Source organism: Beta vulgaris, chromosome 8, assembly GCF_026745355.1.
Source record: "Beta vulgaris subsp. vulgaris cultivar EL10 chromosome 8, EL10.2, whole genome shotgun sequence".
NCBI classification, from domain to species: domain Eukaryota; kingdom Viridiplantae; phylum Streptophyta; class Magnoliopsida; order Caryophyllales; family Amaranthaceae; genus Beta; species Beta vulgaris.
Window position 1 is genome coordinate 3,064,049 of NC_079209.1, and position 21,669 is coordinate 3,085,717.

Here is a 21,669-nt window from a genome sequence, read left to right on the forward strand (position 1 = left end):
TACCTACTTTGATCCCCCTTTATTCCTACACAAATCAAGAGAAAAAAAAAAAAGAGCAAGTGAAGAACAAAAAAATGGTGCTACTAGAGAAACTATGGGATGATGTACTTGCTGCTCGTCACCCTGATCGTGGGCTTGACAAACTCAAAAAACTTCAAACAAACTTAGCCACTACTCCAGGTATAATTTTCTTACCAAAACATTATGTTATGTTTTTTTTTTCAATTTATATGAATCACGAAGACAGTAAAAGATACGTTACGTTATGTAACAATATTTTACTAGTTTGTTCTTGTACGTGATCACTAAGTACTACATGTTATAATCATGGATGTTGGAATTTTATTTTTTGGGTGTAGAAGGGGACATGGCTAAGTACCAACGATCGGTGTCGATGCCGCCGTCGTCGGGATCAACATCGGCAATCCCTGCATCACCTACGTCGCCAGGGACACCGACGACACCGAGTTCAGCACGTAGCAGAGACAACGTGTGGAGGAGTGTGTTCCACCCAGGGAGCAACCTCAATACAAGAAATATTGGAAATCAGATTTTTGACAAGCCTACACAAGCATCCTCTCCTACTGTTTACGACTGGTAATTGAACTTACTTAAAAGTTCGTACTTCCTCCGTTCTAAAATAAATAAAAGACTTTTTTTAAAAAAACTTACGCATGAAAGAAAGAAAGAAGCGTTTTATTTATTTCATTATTTTTGTATTGATCTTCTAACTTTTAAGGTTCTTTTTTTTTTTCTTCATATATTAACGTTTTATATATTATATGCAAGTGCTAACGTTTTCCATTTAATTACTGATCAACTAACTTGGTTAGATTGTACTTTATACTGCCTTCATGGCTCATATGGATCAAAAAAAAAAAAACTAACTTGGTTAGACTGTCTATATTGTGATGTATATTTTTACACTTATTAAACAATATATAATCTTTGATCAATTAATCTGTTTGATTACTTAAGTAAATAGCTAAAAAGGATCTCAATTAATTATTTTGGCCAAGCGTGAAGAACGTTCATATTATGATTGATGGAGTATAAATTTATTCTTGGGACGAAACATTATTGCTGATTATGGACAAGACAATTTGTATACCATATTGTGCCCTTGGATACTACTACTATGCTGGATGATTGACCCTGGACAATATATTTATGCTTGGATACTGGATAATTGACTCATGCACAAGAACATAAACAACTAATCTTTCATCACTATTAACTTAAATCACATATTTGATAAAATTTAGAAATAATATTTCATTTGAAATAAACACAGTAATATCTCCTGTGATAATTTTTTTATATAGTAGTCTTAAATATGGTCAAATTTGATGTGTCTAAAATATTGCAAAATAGGAGTACTTTAGTGCATCCGTATTTTAATATGAATATATAAAAATTTTATGCTATTTATTTTTAAATATGCAGGTATGACTATATCCTCCTAGATCTAGTGGTAGAAAATTCTGCTTAACCTTTTATATTAATTTTGATATATGTTTAACCTGTTGGAAAATGTGTTTGAGCCTTTTGTGAATAAAATTGCAGGCTCTATAGTGGGGAGACAAGGAGCAAGCACCATGTTAAGTGACCGATTGAGAGGGTTCTACTGCACGTTACTAGTGTTACAAAATGTTGTAATATAGTATGTTGTTGTTGCTTATGGAGTTATTGATATTAATGTACATATAAGTGTCTGTTTCGAGACCTGAGATTTTGTTGTTACGATGGACTATGGAGGTGTTAGACTAGATTTCTTTTGGTGTATGCTGCTTTTGTTTAGGTTTCTTGTATTTTCAATGGTCGTCGTTGACTTGTTGGTGACTGTAATAGAACTACGAACTTCTAATCAGAGCTTATCCAAGTTACTATTTTGTGCCTTTGGATTCTCTTGTTTTTGTTTTTAACATACGTTTAATGGGCAAGTCACTTTTTCTAGTAGCTCGGAACCCTTACAAGTAGGTGCTTTTACTCTTAAACTCCCCTCAAAAAGAAAGAAACTTATAAACCAATCAAACTATCTAGCTGAACAAGCTCTTTCAGATAAAGGTTTTTCTTTTTGACGTCAATGAAATTTGCATTTATCAAAAATCTGAAATACAAACTGGGATAAAGATTTTTCAAACTAAGACATCAGCCACCATTGCTAAAACTAAAATTACCTCAATCTCGCAAACAATAAGTAGCAATTAACCTTTTAGAAATTAATCACCTCTTTCATCTTATACCTTCTTAAGTCTTGAATCAATGGAGGTTTTCTTGTCTTGAGGACCATTTCCTCTTTGTCCTTAGAGGGTGTTCTATTCAACGTTCAAAAAGATTGTTTTAGTAGACTAATAAGTTCATATAAGTTTTAATAAATTCCTATAAGTTCGGATAATCAATTACTTTCAACATCTTATAGAAGTGGTTTGAAAATCCTGATAAGTTCATGTACGTTCAAATAAGTTCAGCCGAAATAAGGTGAAACTGAAGTGAGCTGACCTGATGGTAGATGCTGAGGGAACATCAGGTTATGTACTAAATCTAGTGTTATTCACTTCCTTCGATATTGCAGACGAAGTAGATTCATGCCAAGACAAATGTAACAATACTAGCATCAGGCTTCAGTGTCTGCTTCTTATAATAACCACAATAACCAGAGGCAGAAACTAGAAAGCTTCATAAAAATATCTCACACAATAAGTAAAACAAGAGAGATAGAACTTATAGATTTCGAATAGCTGATAGAACACCAATAATATGTCACAAACTCAATACAAATTGACAATGAGCTGCATTCTTCCATCATTCTTCCAACACCTTCAGAAGCTTCAAATTTACAAGGAACAGATTTAAAAAGGATTTCTCGCCAGGAATAACCTCTCTCCTTCAGGCTAATGAAGCCTACCGCACTTTTAAACATTTGATACAACGTCAATGTAGAATCGCTGACATGAAACTTACTCGAAAGAAAGTTTCGGCTTTTTGATTGGATCCAAATACCGCCTTGTAACTGTCATAACTTGCTCGGAATAGTATCACGGGAAAGATCTTCCATTGTGTTTGGATGAGGTGATTTATTGAATAGCTCCTTACTGTCGTTTATGAATTTTGCAAATCGAGAGCCTTTGTTTCCTTTCTCGTCATCTTTTTTGAGCAAGTTGTCCATGCCATGCAGAGAGGGGTCTGGATCAGGTGAGATTGGTGGCATCATTGCCCAAACTGAACTCAGATCCTTGTTCGGTCTATCCAGTTGCAGGAGGAGTGAGAGATTCTTCATGTCTGCGGAAAGGTTATAAGCAGCTATTAGTTAATGCAGTGGACACAATCAATTATCAGCAATGTTACCATGTAACAGACTAATAGGCACGAATCAATCTGCATCTTCTCCTTTGTCTCGATCAAGAAAGTGAGTGTATTGCCTTGACTTAATGTACATTGTACATGTAAAGGTTCTTATACTTAATGCCTCATCAACCAGAAGTCGAGAATATATCTGCTCCACATGATAAACAATTTACCTTCAGCAAATCTGAAAACAGGTTCCAGAGCTGCAGACGGTATGCTGAAATTCATGTGTGGTATAACTGTTCCTCCACCATGCTTTGCGTTGCTGTATGTACATATCTCAGATCATAAGGAGTGCCATACAAGTATAATTGATGTAAAATGAAGTAAAAAAAAAATGAATCCAAACTTAAGCTACAAGCAGCTCGTTTGGTAAGGTGGCATTAGTGACGGTAATAGTAATTAAATAGTTTTGTAAATTCATGCCAACGTCCGTGGTAATGAAACTTCATCCCTAAATATCTGTTTTACTTCCGAAACTTCCCTTACCACTTAGTACAAGCTTCCAAAGTTGTAACAGATGGCAACGAAATTTTATGGAAATCTTAGATATTTGGGGGCATGGACAAGCATTCTATGGATAGTGACACGAGGCTACAAAATTACACTTAAAATAATTACCATTACCACTATTGAAGCATCAAGCATGAAATTCAGGAAACATAGAGCACAATAGAGTTCAGACTTCAGAGTTCATGGAAGACTTCACCAACAAACAGAAGTAACACTAGTACACAAAATCTCATCTCTAATTCAGTATAAAGTATTTTGGTCCACTGATTACTTACAGGAATTGGCAGGTCCAAAGATAGGTAGGAAGAGATAAACATATTAAAATGCATAGTGGAGGGGAAACACAAAGGATTCTACCACGCCAACATCACTAGACAATCAATTAGGTTCCACCAGATATGATATCTTCTGTATATTCAGTTTCATTACCAACTCCTGTAACTTGCACCGGACTTGAGCAAGAATGTAAGGGATATTCATCAATATATTGCAGGTACTGAAGTTTTGGAATACAATGATTACACACATTGCTATCAGTAGTAGACTCTTAACTTCAAATATTATTTTATTCCTACATGTCATACCTTGTCACAAGGGCAATCATGCGACCGGACGAATCGACCACGGCACCCCCACTACCACCAGGATGCACTGCAGCTGTTGTCTCCAGCATCACTGGGATGTCTCCTGCAGGACTTTCTTGCAAAGCAGATAGGTGGCCCACAGTTTTTCTTGTTTTTACAACTTTTGCAACCACACCAGATGAGATGGTTGGTAACAAGTCTGGAAAAGGAGTTTTGAAGCATGCATAAGATGGGGTTCTCAAAAGTATAGAAATACGTGGAGAAATATTATATATATTGACATATAAAGTATGCAACAGGACCACCCTATGGTTGCCGCAAAAAAGAAATGAAGGACATCTCAGAAGAAAAAGTGGAAGAAAGGGAAAGACAATACTGTGACTTAATATAACATCACAAATATTTAATCAAGTGTAACAAAGGGTACAAGACATAAATGAGATAGAAGGCTAAAAAGAACATGATGAGCTGCTATAGTCACATCAATATTCTGTAATGACAATAACTATCGTATAAAGAGCTTTAATAACGTAACATTCTCTCCCCTCCCTAAAACAGAATGACGTACTGTCTTCATCATCAAGTAACAGGCACATACAAATGAGATGAAAAGGCAAAATCACCGATACAGTCTATTGTTCATGTAGTAAATAAAATTAAAATAACGCATAGACTATCCCACTATTGTAATGGTTTGCACAAAATGAAATTGGGTCGGAGAAATCTGGAAAAGCTTGGCACTGTGTGGCACGACTTAGCAGTTCTAATAGATACAGAATTAGTTGTTTTAGTAACTAGTAGTAGTAAAAAATGCACTCCTATGGTTAGCTATTTATCTATATGATTAACCAATAAGGAGAAGAAAGTGTTTGGTAAAACAAGTCATTGGATAGTTGGTAACACATGATGACATACGGAAACCCTATGGAACAAAAACATTGTTCAAACACATCATTAATTATGAAAATTATTCAAGACTTCAAACTCCTGGTGTGTCACAGTGCAGACAAAGATAATCAATTTAGCCTTACCACATCGAGGCCCGAGCAAACCATGTCCAATAACAAACGCCTTTGATCCTGGAGAAGGGCATGCAAGGTCCACACTGATAGGGCACAGCTGATTCGGAACAGATTCAAGCTGAAGCAGGGAGATGTCTAAGGGTCCTTTCGAAATATATACTACTTTAGCCTTGCACCAATTGCATGAGTTCTTAATATCTACGCGGACACTTATTTCGCTATGAACTTGGTGACTTTTAAATCCATGGCTTTTACGCAAATAGTTGAAAGGTTGGAAAGAATTTGATAGCACATCTGCACTCTTCTGCTCCCCTGCCGGCCTCAAAGGCATAGAATTCTCTAGCAGAGTAAATGTATGTTTTGTTCTGGTAACATCAAAGGAACTTTGTATAGTAGTTTTGCCAAATCTCCATGGCTCCAGCAAGTGAGCATTTGTGAGTATCAAGCCTTGCTTGTTAAGAAGAATGCCAGATGCCCATACTCCATTGTTCAAGGTAATGAGACAAACAGAAGTCATTGCCTGCTCCACCATCAATGGTACAGCGCAATACCTCACAGGCTGTCTCCCAATTAGATTCACAACAGCTGTCCTTGCGCCACAGAAGTTTTTAGAGGAATGTTCTGTGTCTGCATTTTCAGGTATCAACTGAGACAAGCCATTGCAAGCACCTTCTATTGCTTTCCATGGAATTACTACCTGTAATCCAATGGGCCCCCCTTTTCTCAAGAACTTAAAAAATTAAAATTCAATAAGCAGAAGTCGAGTTACCTGGATTTCAGCACCCCCAGCTTGTCTTAGAGGTCTGTTAAGAATACCGACCAGGCATCCATTTTCACCAAAAACTGGACCCCCTTCCATACCTATGACGTTAATTTGTGCAGAGTCAGAACCTAGGGACTTTGAATGACCAAAGGTAATAACAAAGGGAAAGGCACAGACCTGGAAGACATCGAATATCAGCCATCAATATTGACCTATCCACTGATGTGGATGGATAGCAGTTGGCAACTGAACCCACTGATATGCTGATCCATGCAGAAAAGATATTACACAAAATAAATTAAAAAAAAAAAAATGTGTCCTACAGCTGACAATAACTTGTCTTTATTCTTTTTTTCGAGAGAGAGGGCTGTGTGACGGAGTGATTCTTAGATTTTGCGTTTCTGTACTCATATTTGCTACACAGCACAATTCAGGAAGTAGTGTTCTCCAACAACCCATCACAAAGCTGAGCAAGAAACCACCAGTACATCACAAACAACAGGTAAACAAAAGCAAATTTGATGAATTGCAGAGACAAAAGATCAACCAAGATGTAGTAAATAACAAAAAAAAAAAGAGGGAGATAGAAGTGAAAAAAACAAATTATATATGTCGCTCCAAGGTTCACCAATTATTTGAATGTTGGCAGGTTTCTTTTTATGTCTTGTCTGGAAAGAGGAGGACTCAATGATTATTTGTTCGCTGGAATCAGAAGTAAAAATTTTTGTAGATAGGGATCCCGTAAAAAAATCGTTTGAAGAATGGGCCAAACCCGATCATTTTTCAAGAATAATAGCTAAGGGCCCTGAAACTACTACATGGATCTGGAACCTACATGCCAATGCTCACGATTTCGATAGCCATAATAGTGATTTGGAAGAGATCTCCTCAAAAAAATTCAATGCCCATTTCGGTCAACTCTCCATAATCTTTCTTTGGCCGAGTGGTATGTATTTCCACGGTGCCCGTTTTTCCAATTATGAAGCATGGCTAAGCAGTCCTACTCACATTGGACCTAGTGCCCAAGAAGTTTGGCCGATAGTGGGCCAAGAAATATTGAATTGTGATGTAGGAGGGTACCGAGGAATACAATTAACCTCCTGGTCTTTTCATACAACTTTATTGTATCGCAATTAGTGCATTGGTCTTTGCAGCATTAATGCTTTTTGCACAATATAGCTTAACCGAAAGCAAGATCTCGAAATTGCAGGCTGTATTCAGATTATATGGATCACTATGTCACTCAGACACAGGTATGAGCTGTTGGGTACAGGTGCATAACCAAGTGTCAATAGGTCAAGAATCAATATTTTGGGCACAGTAACAGTGGCCTATAATTGGACATCGGTGAGGGAGCACGACATTCGTGAAACATATAACTGATGGTAAACTACACTTTTCATGTGCTTTCCACATTGCAGCTACATATATAGACACTTGTTTGCTAGTTTTTATTAAATTTTGATTTCAAGCCCATTTGTAGCATATATTCCATAATGCTCCATACTACATCCCTCTCCTTTTACATCTTTTCTCCATGAATACATGGTTTAAGATAATTAAAATGTTTAGGTGAAAGTTCAAGTGTGGGGTCAGGAATCCATACCCATGTCAAAGTATCGAAAGTTTGACATGGGTACACATAAGATAATATGAAGAATCAAAGTTACATAGCCACGTCTAGGGGTGATAATGACACGAGACAACTCGCGGGCTACTCAAGATCGACTTGGTCAAAGCTCGACTCGAGTGAGCTCGAATCGAACTTGAACTCGACTCGAGATATTGGTGAGTCGAGTTGAGCAACATGATACTCGACTTGAAAACTCATGAGAAGCTCGAATACCCAATTATGAATAGCAAAACACCTAAATTGAATATTTTTCTACCTTATTGTTGCTTTTAACATGATACATTTACAAGCTACTTGAAATCTACTTGGTCAAAGCTCGACTCGGTCAAAACTCGGTCAAAACTCAACTCGAGTTAGCTCAACTCAACTCAAACTCGACTCGAAATGCTAACAAGTCGAGTCGAGCTAGCTCGAACTCGACTCGCATCATTGTCACCCCTAGCCACATCCTCTATGCCATCCCAGCGGAAAATGACAAACCCTAACAACGAAGAACAAATGATTTGTCGATAGAGATTATCCTCTCAATCCTTCTTATATAACAACCAAGAAAAACTGAATGCACATATTAAACTCAAAACTCAGAGCCGTAAAGGAAACAAACACCAAAATACATTTCACCTATACCCCAAAGAAAGCAAGAAGAATTGAAAATGAATAACATTAAGTGTATGATTCTACCTATTAAAGAAGTGTGAAGGAGAGAGTACTCCAAAGGGGGAACCCATTGAAACTAGAAAATCTCCTCTCTTATTCGAATATGACATCATAATCTCTGGCAGCTCCTACAAAAAAGTCGACCTGTCATTTCCATGAAGATATGATTCTGAAATACAGAGGAAACACAGAAAAGGAAATATTGGACTCTGATACTTCACCTTATCAAGTAATGAGGGCACTTGAAGAAAAGCAATTCTAGTAGCAACATTAGCCATCAGTTTCACATCCCTCAGTCTCTCAGTTGAAGATATGATATCACTAATACCCTGAAAGAATCTGGTTCAGTACCAGTCTAGAAAGAGGAAGAGGAAGTCACTAACTCCAAACAAACATCTATACTTCAGATTTCTGGGAGTTCTTACTACATTGTGACAAAGAACTTATCACCCCAGAAAAAAGTATTTTCACTATACCGTCATATCAATAACTGAAAGTGATAGTAGAGGCCCATTAGAAGTTTAAGTCTTTAATCCACAACAGACAAGAATAATTCATGCACAATCAAAGAGACAAATTCCTTACATTAAGTAATATGTATCCTCTTGTCTGTTGACGTATAAGCTACATTATCTTAAGTTAGCAGTTAGAAGTTTAGCACTTAGCACCATCATATATATGACTACCTTATGCAGAAAGTTCTGAACACTTCCATAGCACCGGCATACGAACCAGCAGGCTCCCTTAAACATTACATCACATGACCAAAATCAACCCTTGCAAAAATGTTAAAATAAGATGAACAAGCATGTTGACTATGTATCACTTCCAAAGAGGTACTTATCCAACGTGGAGACAAAAAGATATTACAACACCAGAAGCAGCCCTTTGATGCTGGCATATTACGTCAGAAACTTTCTACAGCAAAATAACCTGTATCATTTATATCGATCCAGCATCACTTAGGTAGTGAAAGTGACATCTTTTCATATAAAAAGTGATAGCTATGCTTCAAAAATTAACACTTAACCCTACTTCAAAAAGAAAGAAAATTATAAGACAAGAGAGTGACACAAATCCATGTTGATTCCATGTCCCTTTTGCACAATGGACTATGAAACTAATGTCAGCTAATCAGTCCCACATTACAGATTAGCTTTCTTGATTACAAATTCAACACTAAGTCTCAGAACATTTATAGGTTCCGAGTCATTATCAACATAAGTAAAAACAACAAGACATAACATAATAATTAAGCCAACCTGAGCATGCATAGAATCTTTGAACTTTTCAGCACTATGAGCTGCCAAGGACCACCCAATCTCCCAACCATGCTCCAATGATCCAGAAGAAGCTTCAACTAGCGATTGGATCGCAGATGAAGAAGCAGGGACATCCACCTGCACAGGTTCATGGCAGATAGTACTACGTATTTATCATAAAAAGAAAAGCACTGATAACTGTTCAAGACAGGGAAGCTGACTATGAATATATCAAAGAAAAAACATAAGGACCTCACCCCCAATCTTACCCACTGTTTGTAAAACCAATCATGAGGTAAAAACTGAAAACGAGCACATTACATTTGGAACAAGCATATCTTCAATCAACAGTACTTATGAAGTAACAAGATTTGAGGAAACCAGGCATCAAAAAACACCAAATAGTTCATCTAGTAACCTGTGATCTAATCCTTTTCATCATTCAAATATTAACTTATTTCTTATATTATCATGACCGCAACAGATAGGAACAAAATTGAAAACAGGGTCTCTTGATAACAAAAGGTAGTATGCTATACAAAAATCACATGCAGATTAGCATAAACGTGGCTTCAATCAACAGTATGCGACTAAAAGTTCCAGGAAACAAGGCATCTAAAAGCACCAAAACTTCATCTAATAACCCATGATTATACCACATTCAATCATTCAATCATTTATATACATATCACTAATATATTCAAATTATCATGACCCCAAATAAGATCGGAATCCAAAACATTGTCTACTGATTAGAAAGAACCAAATTGCTATACAACAATTTCATGCATACAAGCAAAAAAAAAAAAAACTCACAGCACATAAATTCAAAGACCTACCAATCTTAGAACTTCAGCACTGAACCACTTTGGATGTTCATTGCCTAAATCCTCCTGATTATTTCCCCTTCCTGCCTTCACCTATAGATAGCACATAAACATTACTGAAGAACACTAACACAATTAATCCAATTCACATTAATGAGGAAAGCTACCTCAACCATTACATCGATCGAAGCGCCAGAAATCAACTCAGGAATACCCTAAAATAGAACATGACAAGCAGTATAAGAAACAAAAAAGGCCAAATTATAAGCAAAAACACAACATAGGTAATGAAACTAAACCTGGGTATTGATCAATTTGGACTGGTGTGACAGAAAAGGCTCAACAATTGATGCAACCGTAACAATTAAGGCGCCCTTAGCATGATTTACACACTCAACAAGATTGAGAAGATTCTGAGGCAACAGAAACCCTGATGCTGAAAGAGTTGTCTTGCCAGAACTGTATCAAAATAACAAAGTTCTAAAATCTGATTTGACAAACAAAAAAGTTGCAAAATTTAGCAGAAAAATTGAAGTTTGGAACTTACTGGTATTGATGAAATGCATGGTTTCTCATCTTTAAACCTTTTGGGTCCTAAAATTATTCAAAAAAATAGGGGGATATCAGCAAACAGACTTTAATAGAATTGATAAGAGAGGAGAGAGAAAGCGAGATAGCTTACTGGGCCGTTGATTTTAACCATAACGGAGAAATTTCGAGCAAATTCAACCATTTCTGGGAGTTCCATGATTGGTGATTGTAGCTTATGCGCTTGTGAAGAAGAACTGTCAGAAAACCGTTTGATTTTATCAGGTAAAAACTGAAATGGGATCCTCCTGCTGTCTACAGGAAAGTGCATAGAAACGCGTTACAACTTTTTTTCCCTTATCAGATTTTATTGGGTTGTTGTTTAACTTGAGGTTGTGTACTTGTGTGGGTCATCTTCCATTAGTAGTAACTAGTAATTAATTGGGGTTGGCATGAGAGGTTAAGGGTCTCTCGCTTCTTAATTAAGATCTCGAGTTCAAATCTTGGGTATGGAAAAAATCCTAGTTGGGAGGGATGTTGCCCTTTAAGGTACCCATGCAAACTCTTGGAGGAGATTAGTCTACTCGTCGAAGCGGTGGGGAAACTCCTCGTAGTAAGAACAAAAAAAAAAAAATTCAGTAGTAGTGCTAATCGAGTTGAGCATTCGGTGACAAACTGAACTTGACTTGATCAAAACTCGATTTGAATTGTTTCGACTTGACTCGACCTAAAAGTTTAACAAGCATGAGTCGAGCATAACTAGCTTAACTCGATAAGTTCATGAGCAGCTCAATAATTAACCATTTCTAATCAAATGAATATATTATAATCTAACTTTACATGCCTATGACTCATCAAAAAAAATTGGTTTTCATTCTCAAAGAAATTTATTCGCCGTACGAAGATGAGAAATAAGAGAGTGGTTTATCTTAAGTTTAACATTTTATGTGCTCCATTTTGCTCACATACAATGAATTAACATGGTTTTGTAGCATTATATAAAGGCAATATAGTGGATGCAAAAAATAATGGTAGGAAAAAAATCATATTACATATTATTTGCGCGCTCTCATAAGAATTAAATCTATTGGGATAATTGGACCTCCATTCTTTTATATCTGAAAAAAAAATCGAAAGCAAAGGACATATGTTAAAAGAAGAGAAGCTAAAGTGAGAAGTGAAAAAGTCTCACATCAGTGAAACAAAACTGAAAGGAGGCTATGAGTCTATATTAAACAAAACACTTATTGAAACTTATACTAAAGATGGGCAATCGACCATATTTTGGGTTTGCAATTTTCCAGATTTTTTGGGCCTTGCAATTCCATATTATGGGTCTTACTAAGGTTGATATCATATCAGAATTTTGTACACCAAGCTTTTGACCATTGGAACTCGATGCAAGCATGAGCTGAGCTGAGCCGAGCCGAGCCAAGCTTAGAGACTTGGTTTCGAGTTCAAATCGAGCTACAAAAAAACATTAACGAGCATGAGTTAATCAGAGCTTAACAAGCATTTAGCACGAGTCGAGCAGGGTTGAAGAGTTTTCGACTTGGGTCGAGCAAAGCTATATATAAAAGTAATAGAGTAAAATATTTTTTATAAAAAAATTCACGACTTTTTATTTCCTTTTTTATGAATAGATTATTGTGAAAATTCAATACAAAATGTTATTTGATTAAATTTTTTTTATCTTAGACATTAATTGACATTTTTATCATTTATTTGTTACTCATTGTAGACACAAAAGCAATAGAATACCCAATGATGAAACATATTGTTGTCCTAATTGGTCCGAAAGGAACAACAATTTGAAAAGCTAAGCTCAAAAGCATTTCGAAAATATAAAGTCTATTTATCGGTTTAAACTTTAAACAATTCAAGCCCAATTTTAAAGCCCCAATTATTTATTCATAATAATTAATTATGTTTTTAATATTTTAATATTAACTATTCTTGATAATTAATTTGTAAATGATATTTCGAAAATCATATTTTATTCATAAAGATAGCTGAATTGAATTTCAAATGCTAGATTTCATCAAAAAAAATCAAAAGAATCTAAAAAAAGCGACCAGATTAATATTGCGTCTTACACAACTTATTTCACAAACGCAGCACTGATGTCGTACACAATTTTCAAAAACGCAAAGCTAGTGCGTGAGATGCACAAACCATGTGCCTAGCACACAAGCTGTGTATTAGACGCACGGTTCCCTTATCTCTGCGCTTCGTATTCTGATTCCTTTGCCTATAAATAGCTTCGTTTATTCTAACAGTTTTACAAGATTTGTTTTCTACGAATACAACACTTCATGATACGAACACACATTCAAACACTCAAATATATTCAAACTCATCCATCCTTCGAATTTCCTATAGCTTCAAGATTATATTGCTCATTTTGAAGATCGTTGCATAAGCCCCGGGCGACAAAGTAACGCAGGGAGAACTAGGGACGTTACTAATCTCCCAAAGTCAAGCTAAACCTAACTAGACCACTAACCTAAGTAAAGTGGCAAGCGAGGATCATTCTTCCACAAGGACTAAGGAACATCGAAACGTGTCAATAAATCATCAAGTTAGGCCGAAATGAGTCAGAAAGTGTCAACTACCGACTAAAATCTATTTAACTAAACTAATTACCAAATAACAAATAGGATTAGAGAAAGGGATCTAACACCAACCAAATCATGACTTAAGCAATTACAAGGGTGAAACATGGAGGAAAGAAAACCAAGCAACTAATTGAGGTTATTGACTCTTAACTAGCTCTAAGCCCTCTCTCAATGGTGTATAAAAGTACCTAGGTCACATAAATAAGCCACTAGCTAGCATGGTCTCAAACATGCAACTAGGGAATAAGTATAATGTCAATCGACAAAACCATCACTCAAATCTCACTCTCATGAGCAATTAAGCAATAAAATAGCATGAATACAACCTTAATCTCCTCTCTCAATTTGACTAAGGCATCAATAAACAAACATCTAAGTGATCAACTATAATGCAAGTAGATAGTAGTCATGTTATTAATCAATTAATAATGAGCCTATCAAACTCCTAACTTCTTATTCAAACACCCAAATCAATCATGGTTGGGTTTTTACCCCAACCCCCAACTAATTAACTACTCACTAATCATCATAGTAATACCAATAAATAGGAAAAATAAATCAAACATGAACAACTAAAGCAATCAACACAAGATCTAACACAAGATTAAGTTAAGAAACTAAAATCTAAACATGGATTAAACTACGTAAACAAAAGTTAAATAAATAAAAGATAAAAGTATAAAAAGTAGAGAGAAGAAGAGATATTACTTAAACCATGAAGAAGAAATCGAGATCTTGCATAAAAACCAAAAGTTTTGCCATCATCCAAGCTACAAAATCATGAAAATCTACTTTCTCTCTACAGGGTTTCACTTTCTCTCACTACATTAAGCTAAAAACTCTCTAAAAATAATTTCCTGGAATAAAAGTTATATGCCATTAAGTAGACCAAGTATTTATATTATTACAAAAACGAGGCTAAAAACAGCGTTTAAGAAGAAAATGTAGAGAAATTAACAAGGAGTGCCCGCTCCTAACAAAATGGGGCGATGGAGCGAGTGCTCATGGAGAGCTCCTGGGTCGCTCCATCCCTACTGCCAACAAGGTGGCTGCCCAACAAGTGAGGAGCGCCTGCTTCTTCTTCAATGCGCGTTAGGAGCGCTTGCTCAATGGAAGCTCCTGGGTAGCTCCAATGGTATTCTTTAGCACACGTAGAAGCGCCCGCTCCTATTTCCTTGAGAGTGCCCGCTCCACTCTTCTCCATGCTAGGACCTCCAGTTCCTTGGTGGTTCCCTCCTCGTTCCAAGTTCCTACCTCACCCTAACATGTATTAGAGCTTGGAGGAGCGCCCGCTCCTATTCTACAGGGAGCGATCGCTTCTCCCCCGTTTGATCTGTTCTTCTTAAAAACCATACTAAACAACAGTGTTAGTGATCAAAGGGGGAGGGGAAAAGCCATGAAATCATACATACTTAATATGCACCGCTAAAGGATGAAAATGAGAAAATTAGAGGGACAAAGTGCACTTAAATTCAAAATTATCATGCAAAAACTATCAAAATATGCACAAGAGTGCGACTAAATCCTCACTCATAAAAATTCCCCCAACTTTGTCAATTGCTTGTCCTCAAGCAATCAACTAGAGAAGGGAAACATGCAAAAAAAAAAAGTAAAAGATACACTAAAGAGAGTTCAAAACTAAAGCACTTTTCACGGTTTTGCGCAAGTCGAGTAATGAAGAAGTGGTTCACAATCAAAGCACAAAGAGCAATTTTTCAAGATAAATTCTTTCGAATTACGTGTTCATAGGTTAGGATGGAGAAAAAGACTAAACAAGATTGCAATAAGGATACCTTCTTAGGCTTTTTACTAGCCCATTAAAGACACTTATAGCTATTCTAAAGACAATGGCTCGTCAAAAGGTATAGAAGTTCCAAATGCTAGTCCACTTTCCTTAAACACACAAATAGGCCTTAGACTCCATTCTACTCGAGACCGTGACAAAAGTAACACTAAGTATGGGGGACATCCACAAATTGACCTCTTTTATTGAACTTTTTTATTCTTTTGTGCTTTTCATTTTTCACTTTTTTTCTCTTTACGCCTTTTTTTTATTGTTTTTGGCTTTTTCTTTTTGTTCCCTTATTACGGAACTTCATTACACAAATATAGGATTAACTTGTAATACTAGAATATTACGAATACTTGTGGCTTTTGTGCCACTTATTACACATAACGAAAAATAAAGCCTAAGTTTCTTGTAAAGTTTTGTTTTGGGACTCATGGAGTATATACATATAAGGATACACGGGATCGCAAAGTAAAAGCAAAAATACCCAAGCATGAGCAACTAGTCAAAACTCAAAACTAGATGAGCAATTGAGCATTCATTAGCTTCATTTAGCATACTCTAATGCAATCAAGATTGGGCAATTCCTAGATGACCTAACCCATGCCGGCCCACATCCGTCTAGAACAAACCTCTATTCATGTACTCTAGATTCAAAGAGAGGATGTCACATAACTCATTCTCAAGCATCAATCATGGGTAAGCAAACCATTTTTTAGTGCTTTTACTAAAACAAAATGTAACACTCTTTTTTTTTCTTCTTTTTTTGTATGCAAATGCTCTACATGCAACTAGTCTATGAAAGCAATTAAACTATTTACAAGATAGAAGTGAGAGAAGCTCACCATGAAGGATTGTTGTTAAATCATCATTAGAAGGATTAAAGAGACAAGAAATTTTTAGTTTGAAAAAAGGCAAGTAATAATCATCATTAACAATCCATTGTCTCTTCATAGGACAAATTTGGTACAAACCAAGAAGCATAAATCACCACATCACCACCACCAGTCTTCCTATTTCCTCAACAAGACTACCCCTTCAAAACTTGACTACCCCCAACTATTCACCACCACCCCTCATGCATACAAATCCCTTAATTCAAGTAAAAATCAATACACCCCAAGCTTAGCAAAGTGCATAAAACATGAACAAATAATGAGAGAAAGGGGGGAAGGGCAATGACTAAATTGTGGGTCTAATCCATCTGTGAACGAGCTAGTTTCTATAAGGAGGCATCAGATGAGGGTCACAACCACCGTGGTATCCCGGGGGGTACCCATAATAAGGGGTAGGGAAATACCACTACTGCTACTACTACCACTACCGTCATCGGAGGGGGGGGGGCACAAAAGGATAGTTGGGATCACCAATCGGGTTTGTGCCATCGGGTTTGTTATAATCATAGGGTGGATCACGGTGGGGGTAGTAGGTGTAGGTGGGTTGGTTGTTTTGCCAACCGGGGACCAGCCTATGTTGAGGGGGCCAATGGAGTTAGTTCATGTATGGTGCAAAATCACCTCTTTCTACATGGTAGCTGTAGATTTGGTTTGTTTGCACCATCATGCCATCATAATCACTCTGCATGTCCTCCATCATAAAAGGCATACGATTTTGAGTGAGGGAGAGAGTGAGTTGATGGAATTTTCAAGAACAATAAACATGTTCAACACAAGGATGAGGATCTTCATTTTCGGGCTCACTATCTACATCCCAAACATTATCCGCTTCGCAGTCAATCGTAGTGGTCTCAGGGTTATAATTAGGGAGGAAACAATGGCGGTGATCTTTTATAAGCCAACTCCAATGCTCGGGGTCATGGGTAGGGCGGATCCATTGCATCCGCCACAAGGCATCAAGGTCAAGGAAAGGGTTATTATCTATGGGCTTGAGTTGCTTTAGGTGCTCCCCAAAACCCTTGTTGATGACTATCAAGGAAATCATGCTACCAATGTTTATATCCTTCCTATAGAGCTCCCATTTTTAGTCTCCACACATCGCTCAAGAAAGTTAAATCCCGAGTTTAGCATGCCCCTTAAACGATCAGGGGTCTCGGTTGCTATGTAGAGGACAACTAGATCCTCTTTGGTCATCTTACTAAGTTCTTGCTTAGTATACACACCCAACGAGAAGTCGATGGTGGTACCGCAGGGAGGAGGAGATAATGATCGTAGAAGAGACGTATCGAGATTCGAGATCGGATAGGCGAGAGATAAGCCTCCAAAAGGCTTCTTGGTTGTAATTGGGGAATTTTTGGATGTGAGGATGATAAATCCTCGCCTCCAAAGGCCTGCCAAATATCCCATTTAGCTCCGCTAGGGACATATGAAATTTAGTGTTGAAAAGTTGGAAGGAAATATCAAACTCTTCCTCCTCATTTAGAGTTCGCTCAAGGGAGGCGAGAAACTCAAGGGTGACCCTCTCATAAGTCAAAGCATGTAAAGACAAGAAACACTCCCAACCTAGGTCCGTTATGCAAGCAAAAAGATTTTGGTGAATGCCAAGTGCTTCTAAGGTAGGGCCATGGTAGAATTTGGTTGGCATTATTTTTCGATGCTTAAGGACATCATAAGCCTTTTTGTGAGTTAAATCAGGGTCAAACCTAAGGTTATAAATGTGAATTTGGTCATTCGGGGAAGGATTGGCATTGGTAAGGTTCTTGTTTTTCTTGATGCGTGAAGTCATTTTGTGGAGTTTAAAGAGGAAGCTCGACCACGATGCACACACTTAATAACAAATTGGCAATACAATCCTGAAAGTCAACAATCCACAATCAATAAATCTTCCAACAACTTTCACCAATTCAATGATATTGGGGGGGGTGTCCCACAAGTACTTTTATCACAATAATTCCAACAATTACAATCACAATCACAACAAAAACTACAAATTGAACACTAAAAAGAAAAATAACACCACAAAAACACACAAATCACAATAACCTAAGAAATGAAAAAAAAACTATCTAAATATCCAGCTAATCCCACAATCACGAGCAAGAAATAAAAATAATATCTAACTAAGTAGAACGAAAAATAAGAGAAAAATAAATAAATAAACGAAAATTCGAAATAATAGAAAAAAGATGTAGAAATAATGAATTTACTTGAATATACCCCCTCCGGTCTTTATTAGTTTACCCCTTTCTTTTGCACAGAGTTTTAGGAGAAATAATTTTGTGAGTCATCGAAAGAAAGAGTAACTATTATTTTATATTAAAGTTAAATGTATGTGTGATGAAAAGTTAGTGGTCCAATTCCAAAAATAGAAACAAAAAAAAGGGGGCAAACTAATAAGGGACATTCTAAAAAGGAATATGGGTAAACTAATAAAGACCGAAGGGAGTAGTAGGCAAAGGTTCTTCAAATCTTGAGATTAGCCAATTTCTTCAAGCAAATCCAAATTCCAAGTGAGAGAGGAAGAGTTTTTGTGAGTAAAGTTAGATTTTTGTGAGGAGAAAGGAAGTAGAAGATGATTTTGAAAGAAAGAATGGGAGAAAAATGGAGTTTGTGGTGATTTTAATGGAGTTTGTGAGAGTTGAGAAGGTAGGAAGAAGGAGAGAGAAGAGAGAAAAATGTCGGGGTTTGAGTTTGTAGGAAAGAAGTGAGGAGAGAGGGCCGAAAAAGAGAAATTAGGTCGTTACAAATCTTCTAATCGTCAAACAAAACCTAACCAAATCGCTAAACTAGGTGAAGTGATAAGTAAGGGTCAAAATCCACATGGAATAGCAAGAAGAACACTAATGTTGCTAATCGTTGCAAGCTAAGTTAAGTCGAAGATTTAGTAAGATGTTTGGTTTACTAAACTAACTATAATAACTAATTAATTAGAACCTTCGAAAGATGCCAAATGATTAGACAAGAAATCAATTGATAAAAACACTGGGAGAAGGGGATAAACATCATCCAATCATGGTTTAGGCAATAAGAATGGTGAAGTACAGGGGAAAGAATCAAGCAATTAATTGAGATTATTGACTCTTAACTAGTTCTAAGCCCTTTCTCAAGGGTGCATAAAACTACCTAGGTTACACATTTAAGCCACTCTCATGGTCTCAAACATACATCCAAAGATAAGCACAATGTCAATTTGCAAAACCCTCACTCAAATCTTACTCTCATGAGCAATTAAGCAAGAAAATAGCATAAATGTCAACCTTAATCCCCTCTCTCAATTTGATTAAGGTAAACAAACATCCAAGTGGCCAACTGGAATGCAAGCAAATAGTAATCATGTTATTAGTCAATTAATAAGCCCAATCAAACCCTCAAATTTCATATTCCAACACCTAAATCAATCATTGTTGGGTTTTCACCCAAACCCTAACCAACAAACTACTCCATAAGTACAAAAAGGAGAACTTAAGAAAAATTACCAACTAATAACATGACAATAAGTATTAATCTAACAATAAACTAAACTAAACAAACCACATATAATTAAACTAAGCATGGACAATTAATCTAATAAAAACAACTAAGTAAGAAATAAAAGAGGAGAGTGAGTAAGAAATTCTTACTAATACATAAAAAGAAAACTTCAAATCTTCTTGTCACTAGATGATTATCCAAAATCCTCCATTTTTCATTGATTATTTCTCTATGTTTTGAGACTTTATCTCACTTAAAATCCTAATCTAAAACTGATGGAGGCTATTCCTCCCTCAACTAGGGTCTCCCCCTTATATATTAGGGATGAGTCATATTTATAGGTCCAACTATTGCATAATCAATGAGTCGTGATAAAAAACAGAGCTGCCTCAAAAATCTGAAAGGAGGGGCGGTCCTTTATAAATTGGAGCGGGCGCTAAGCAAAACAAACATATAAAAGGGGTAAAATAGAAAAGAAACTTTAGATATAGGAATAAATAAGAGGTTTAGAGTGATATAAATATCACTCACCATAAATGTATAATTGTTGAGGGTCAATTCCAATGTAATTCCTTTTGTACTAACAATTTACTTGTCGCAATGCACATGTTAAGGAATTAACATGTTATTGTTTATTTTTCTCTAATATCTCTTCTCTTTATATTTCTTATATTGTATTATTCATATTCATATGCATGATGTATACACAGCTCTCCTTTTAAAAAGATGAGAGAGAAAGTTAGAGAGATACTCTCTAACATTAGGCCTCAGCCCAAAAGTATCGATAGAAACCCTAGAAAATGGAAAAATCTTCAACTCCTAGCCCCAATCCAATTCCCTGTTAGAGTTATCGTCCTGGTGAAAATTTTCATCATTTCGCTTCTCTTTCTTTCAGAAGATCTGATTAATTTATTGCGTATGGTTTTATTCCAGCCTAGCCCCAATTTGATTAGGGGTAGGTCTGCGAGTGATTATGAGCAGCGATTCTCAAAAATTAGTCGATGGCGTGCAATTAAAGTTGTAACTGCTGTATTTTTCGCTGATTTAAGCCAATCTCTCCTAATTTGTCAGAGGTTATGGCTGAGGTGGCTTAATTTTAGGGGCTTTAAGTTCAAATTAGGGCTGAGGCCTAGGGTTTGTTAGAAGAGCGAAGTGATGGTTCAGTTCTCTTCAGTTGTATTAATTGGGTTCTTTTATGGTTTTGGAGGTATTGTCATCATTGATTTCGGTAGCGTGGGAGTGTTTGGTATGATTTCAAATTGGTTTCTTGTTATTGTTGGATTTTTATCCATTATTCCAGAATTCGCATTTTATGCGATTGGAAAAGTCTCTGTACAGGTATGGTTTTTAAGGCTAATTCTTTGGATTTCTGGTTTGATTTGCATGTATTTAAGGTCAGCCACTTGTTTTGTTGAGAAGCAGTTCTCGTTCTTTCTTTCTAGTTGGTTCTCATTTTTTACATCTTTTTTTCAGTCAAAAAACATTCTGATTCCTGTTTCTGTTTTCCTGTGTTGGTGTGTGAGGATGCAATCGTTTAAGGCTGTGCTACTGCAACCTGAGTCTGCTCACCCCCAAAGGAAGGTTTGTGATAACAATGCTGTGGCTGAGGAAGGTTCTGTCCCTTCCATTTTGTCTGAGGTCAAATCTGTAAGTGACCCTCCGGGTCCTTCCACCTTTCCTGAAACTATCATTCTAGATGAGCTTTCTCAAGTAAAATAAGATATTGATGACCTAACTAAATCTTGCTTAGTTGGTAAA

At 36.5% G+C, this 21,669-nt stretch overlaps 2 protein-coding genes across 4 annotated transcripts; one reads left to right on the plus strand and one right to left on the minus strand.

Moving 5' to 3' along the window:
• On the plus strand, positions 1-1,893 carry LOC104900643 (auxin-repressed 12.5 kDa protein). Of its 2 annotated transcripts, none has more exons than XM_057391187.1 (3): positions 1-180; positions 360-597; positions 1,447-1,658. In XM_057391187.1, the coding sequence occupies exons 1-3, from the start codon at positions 75-77 to the stop codon at positions 1,490-1,492; spliced, it is 390 nt and encodes a 129-aa protein (XP_057247170.1). In that variant the 5' UTR covers positions 1-74; the 3' UTR covers positions 1,493-1,658. The 2 variants fall into 2 exon arrangements, with proteins under 2 accessions (XP_057247170.1, XP_010686422.2); XM_010688120.4 differs by having other exon boundaries at positions 9-180; positions 1,567-1,893.
• Positions 1,894-2,704: 811 nt separating this feature from the next.
• LOC104900644 (glyoxysomal processing protease, glyoxysomal) lies at positions 2,705-11,497 on the minus strand. Of its 2 annotated transcripts, XM_010688121.4 has the most exons (14): positions 11,292-11,497; positions 11,157-11,203; positions 10,909-11,068; positions 10,777-10,824; positions 10,622-10,702; positions 9,783-9,920; positions 8,742-8,849; positions 8,545-8,648; positions 6,408-6,493; positions 6,237-6,328; positions 5,477-6,164; positions 4,446-4,644; positions 3,522-3,613; positions 2,705-3,282 (listed from the first exon to the last, which is right to left on the minus strand). In XM_010688121.4, the coding sequence occupies exons 1-14, from the start codon at positions 11,466-11,468 to the stop codon at positions 3,017-3,019; spliced, it is 2,286 nt and encodes a 761-aa protein (XP_010686423.2). In that variant the 5' UTR covers positions 11,469-11,497; the 3' UTR covers positions 2,705-3,016. The 2 variants fall into 2 exon arrangements, with proteins under 2 accessions (XP_010686423.2, XP_048490669.1); XM_048634712.2 differs by lacking the exon at positions 8,742-8,849.
• Between the last annotated feature and the right edge of the window lie 10,172 nt (positions 11,498-21,669).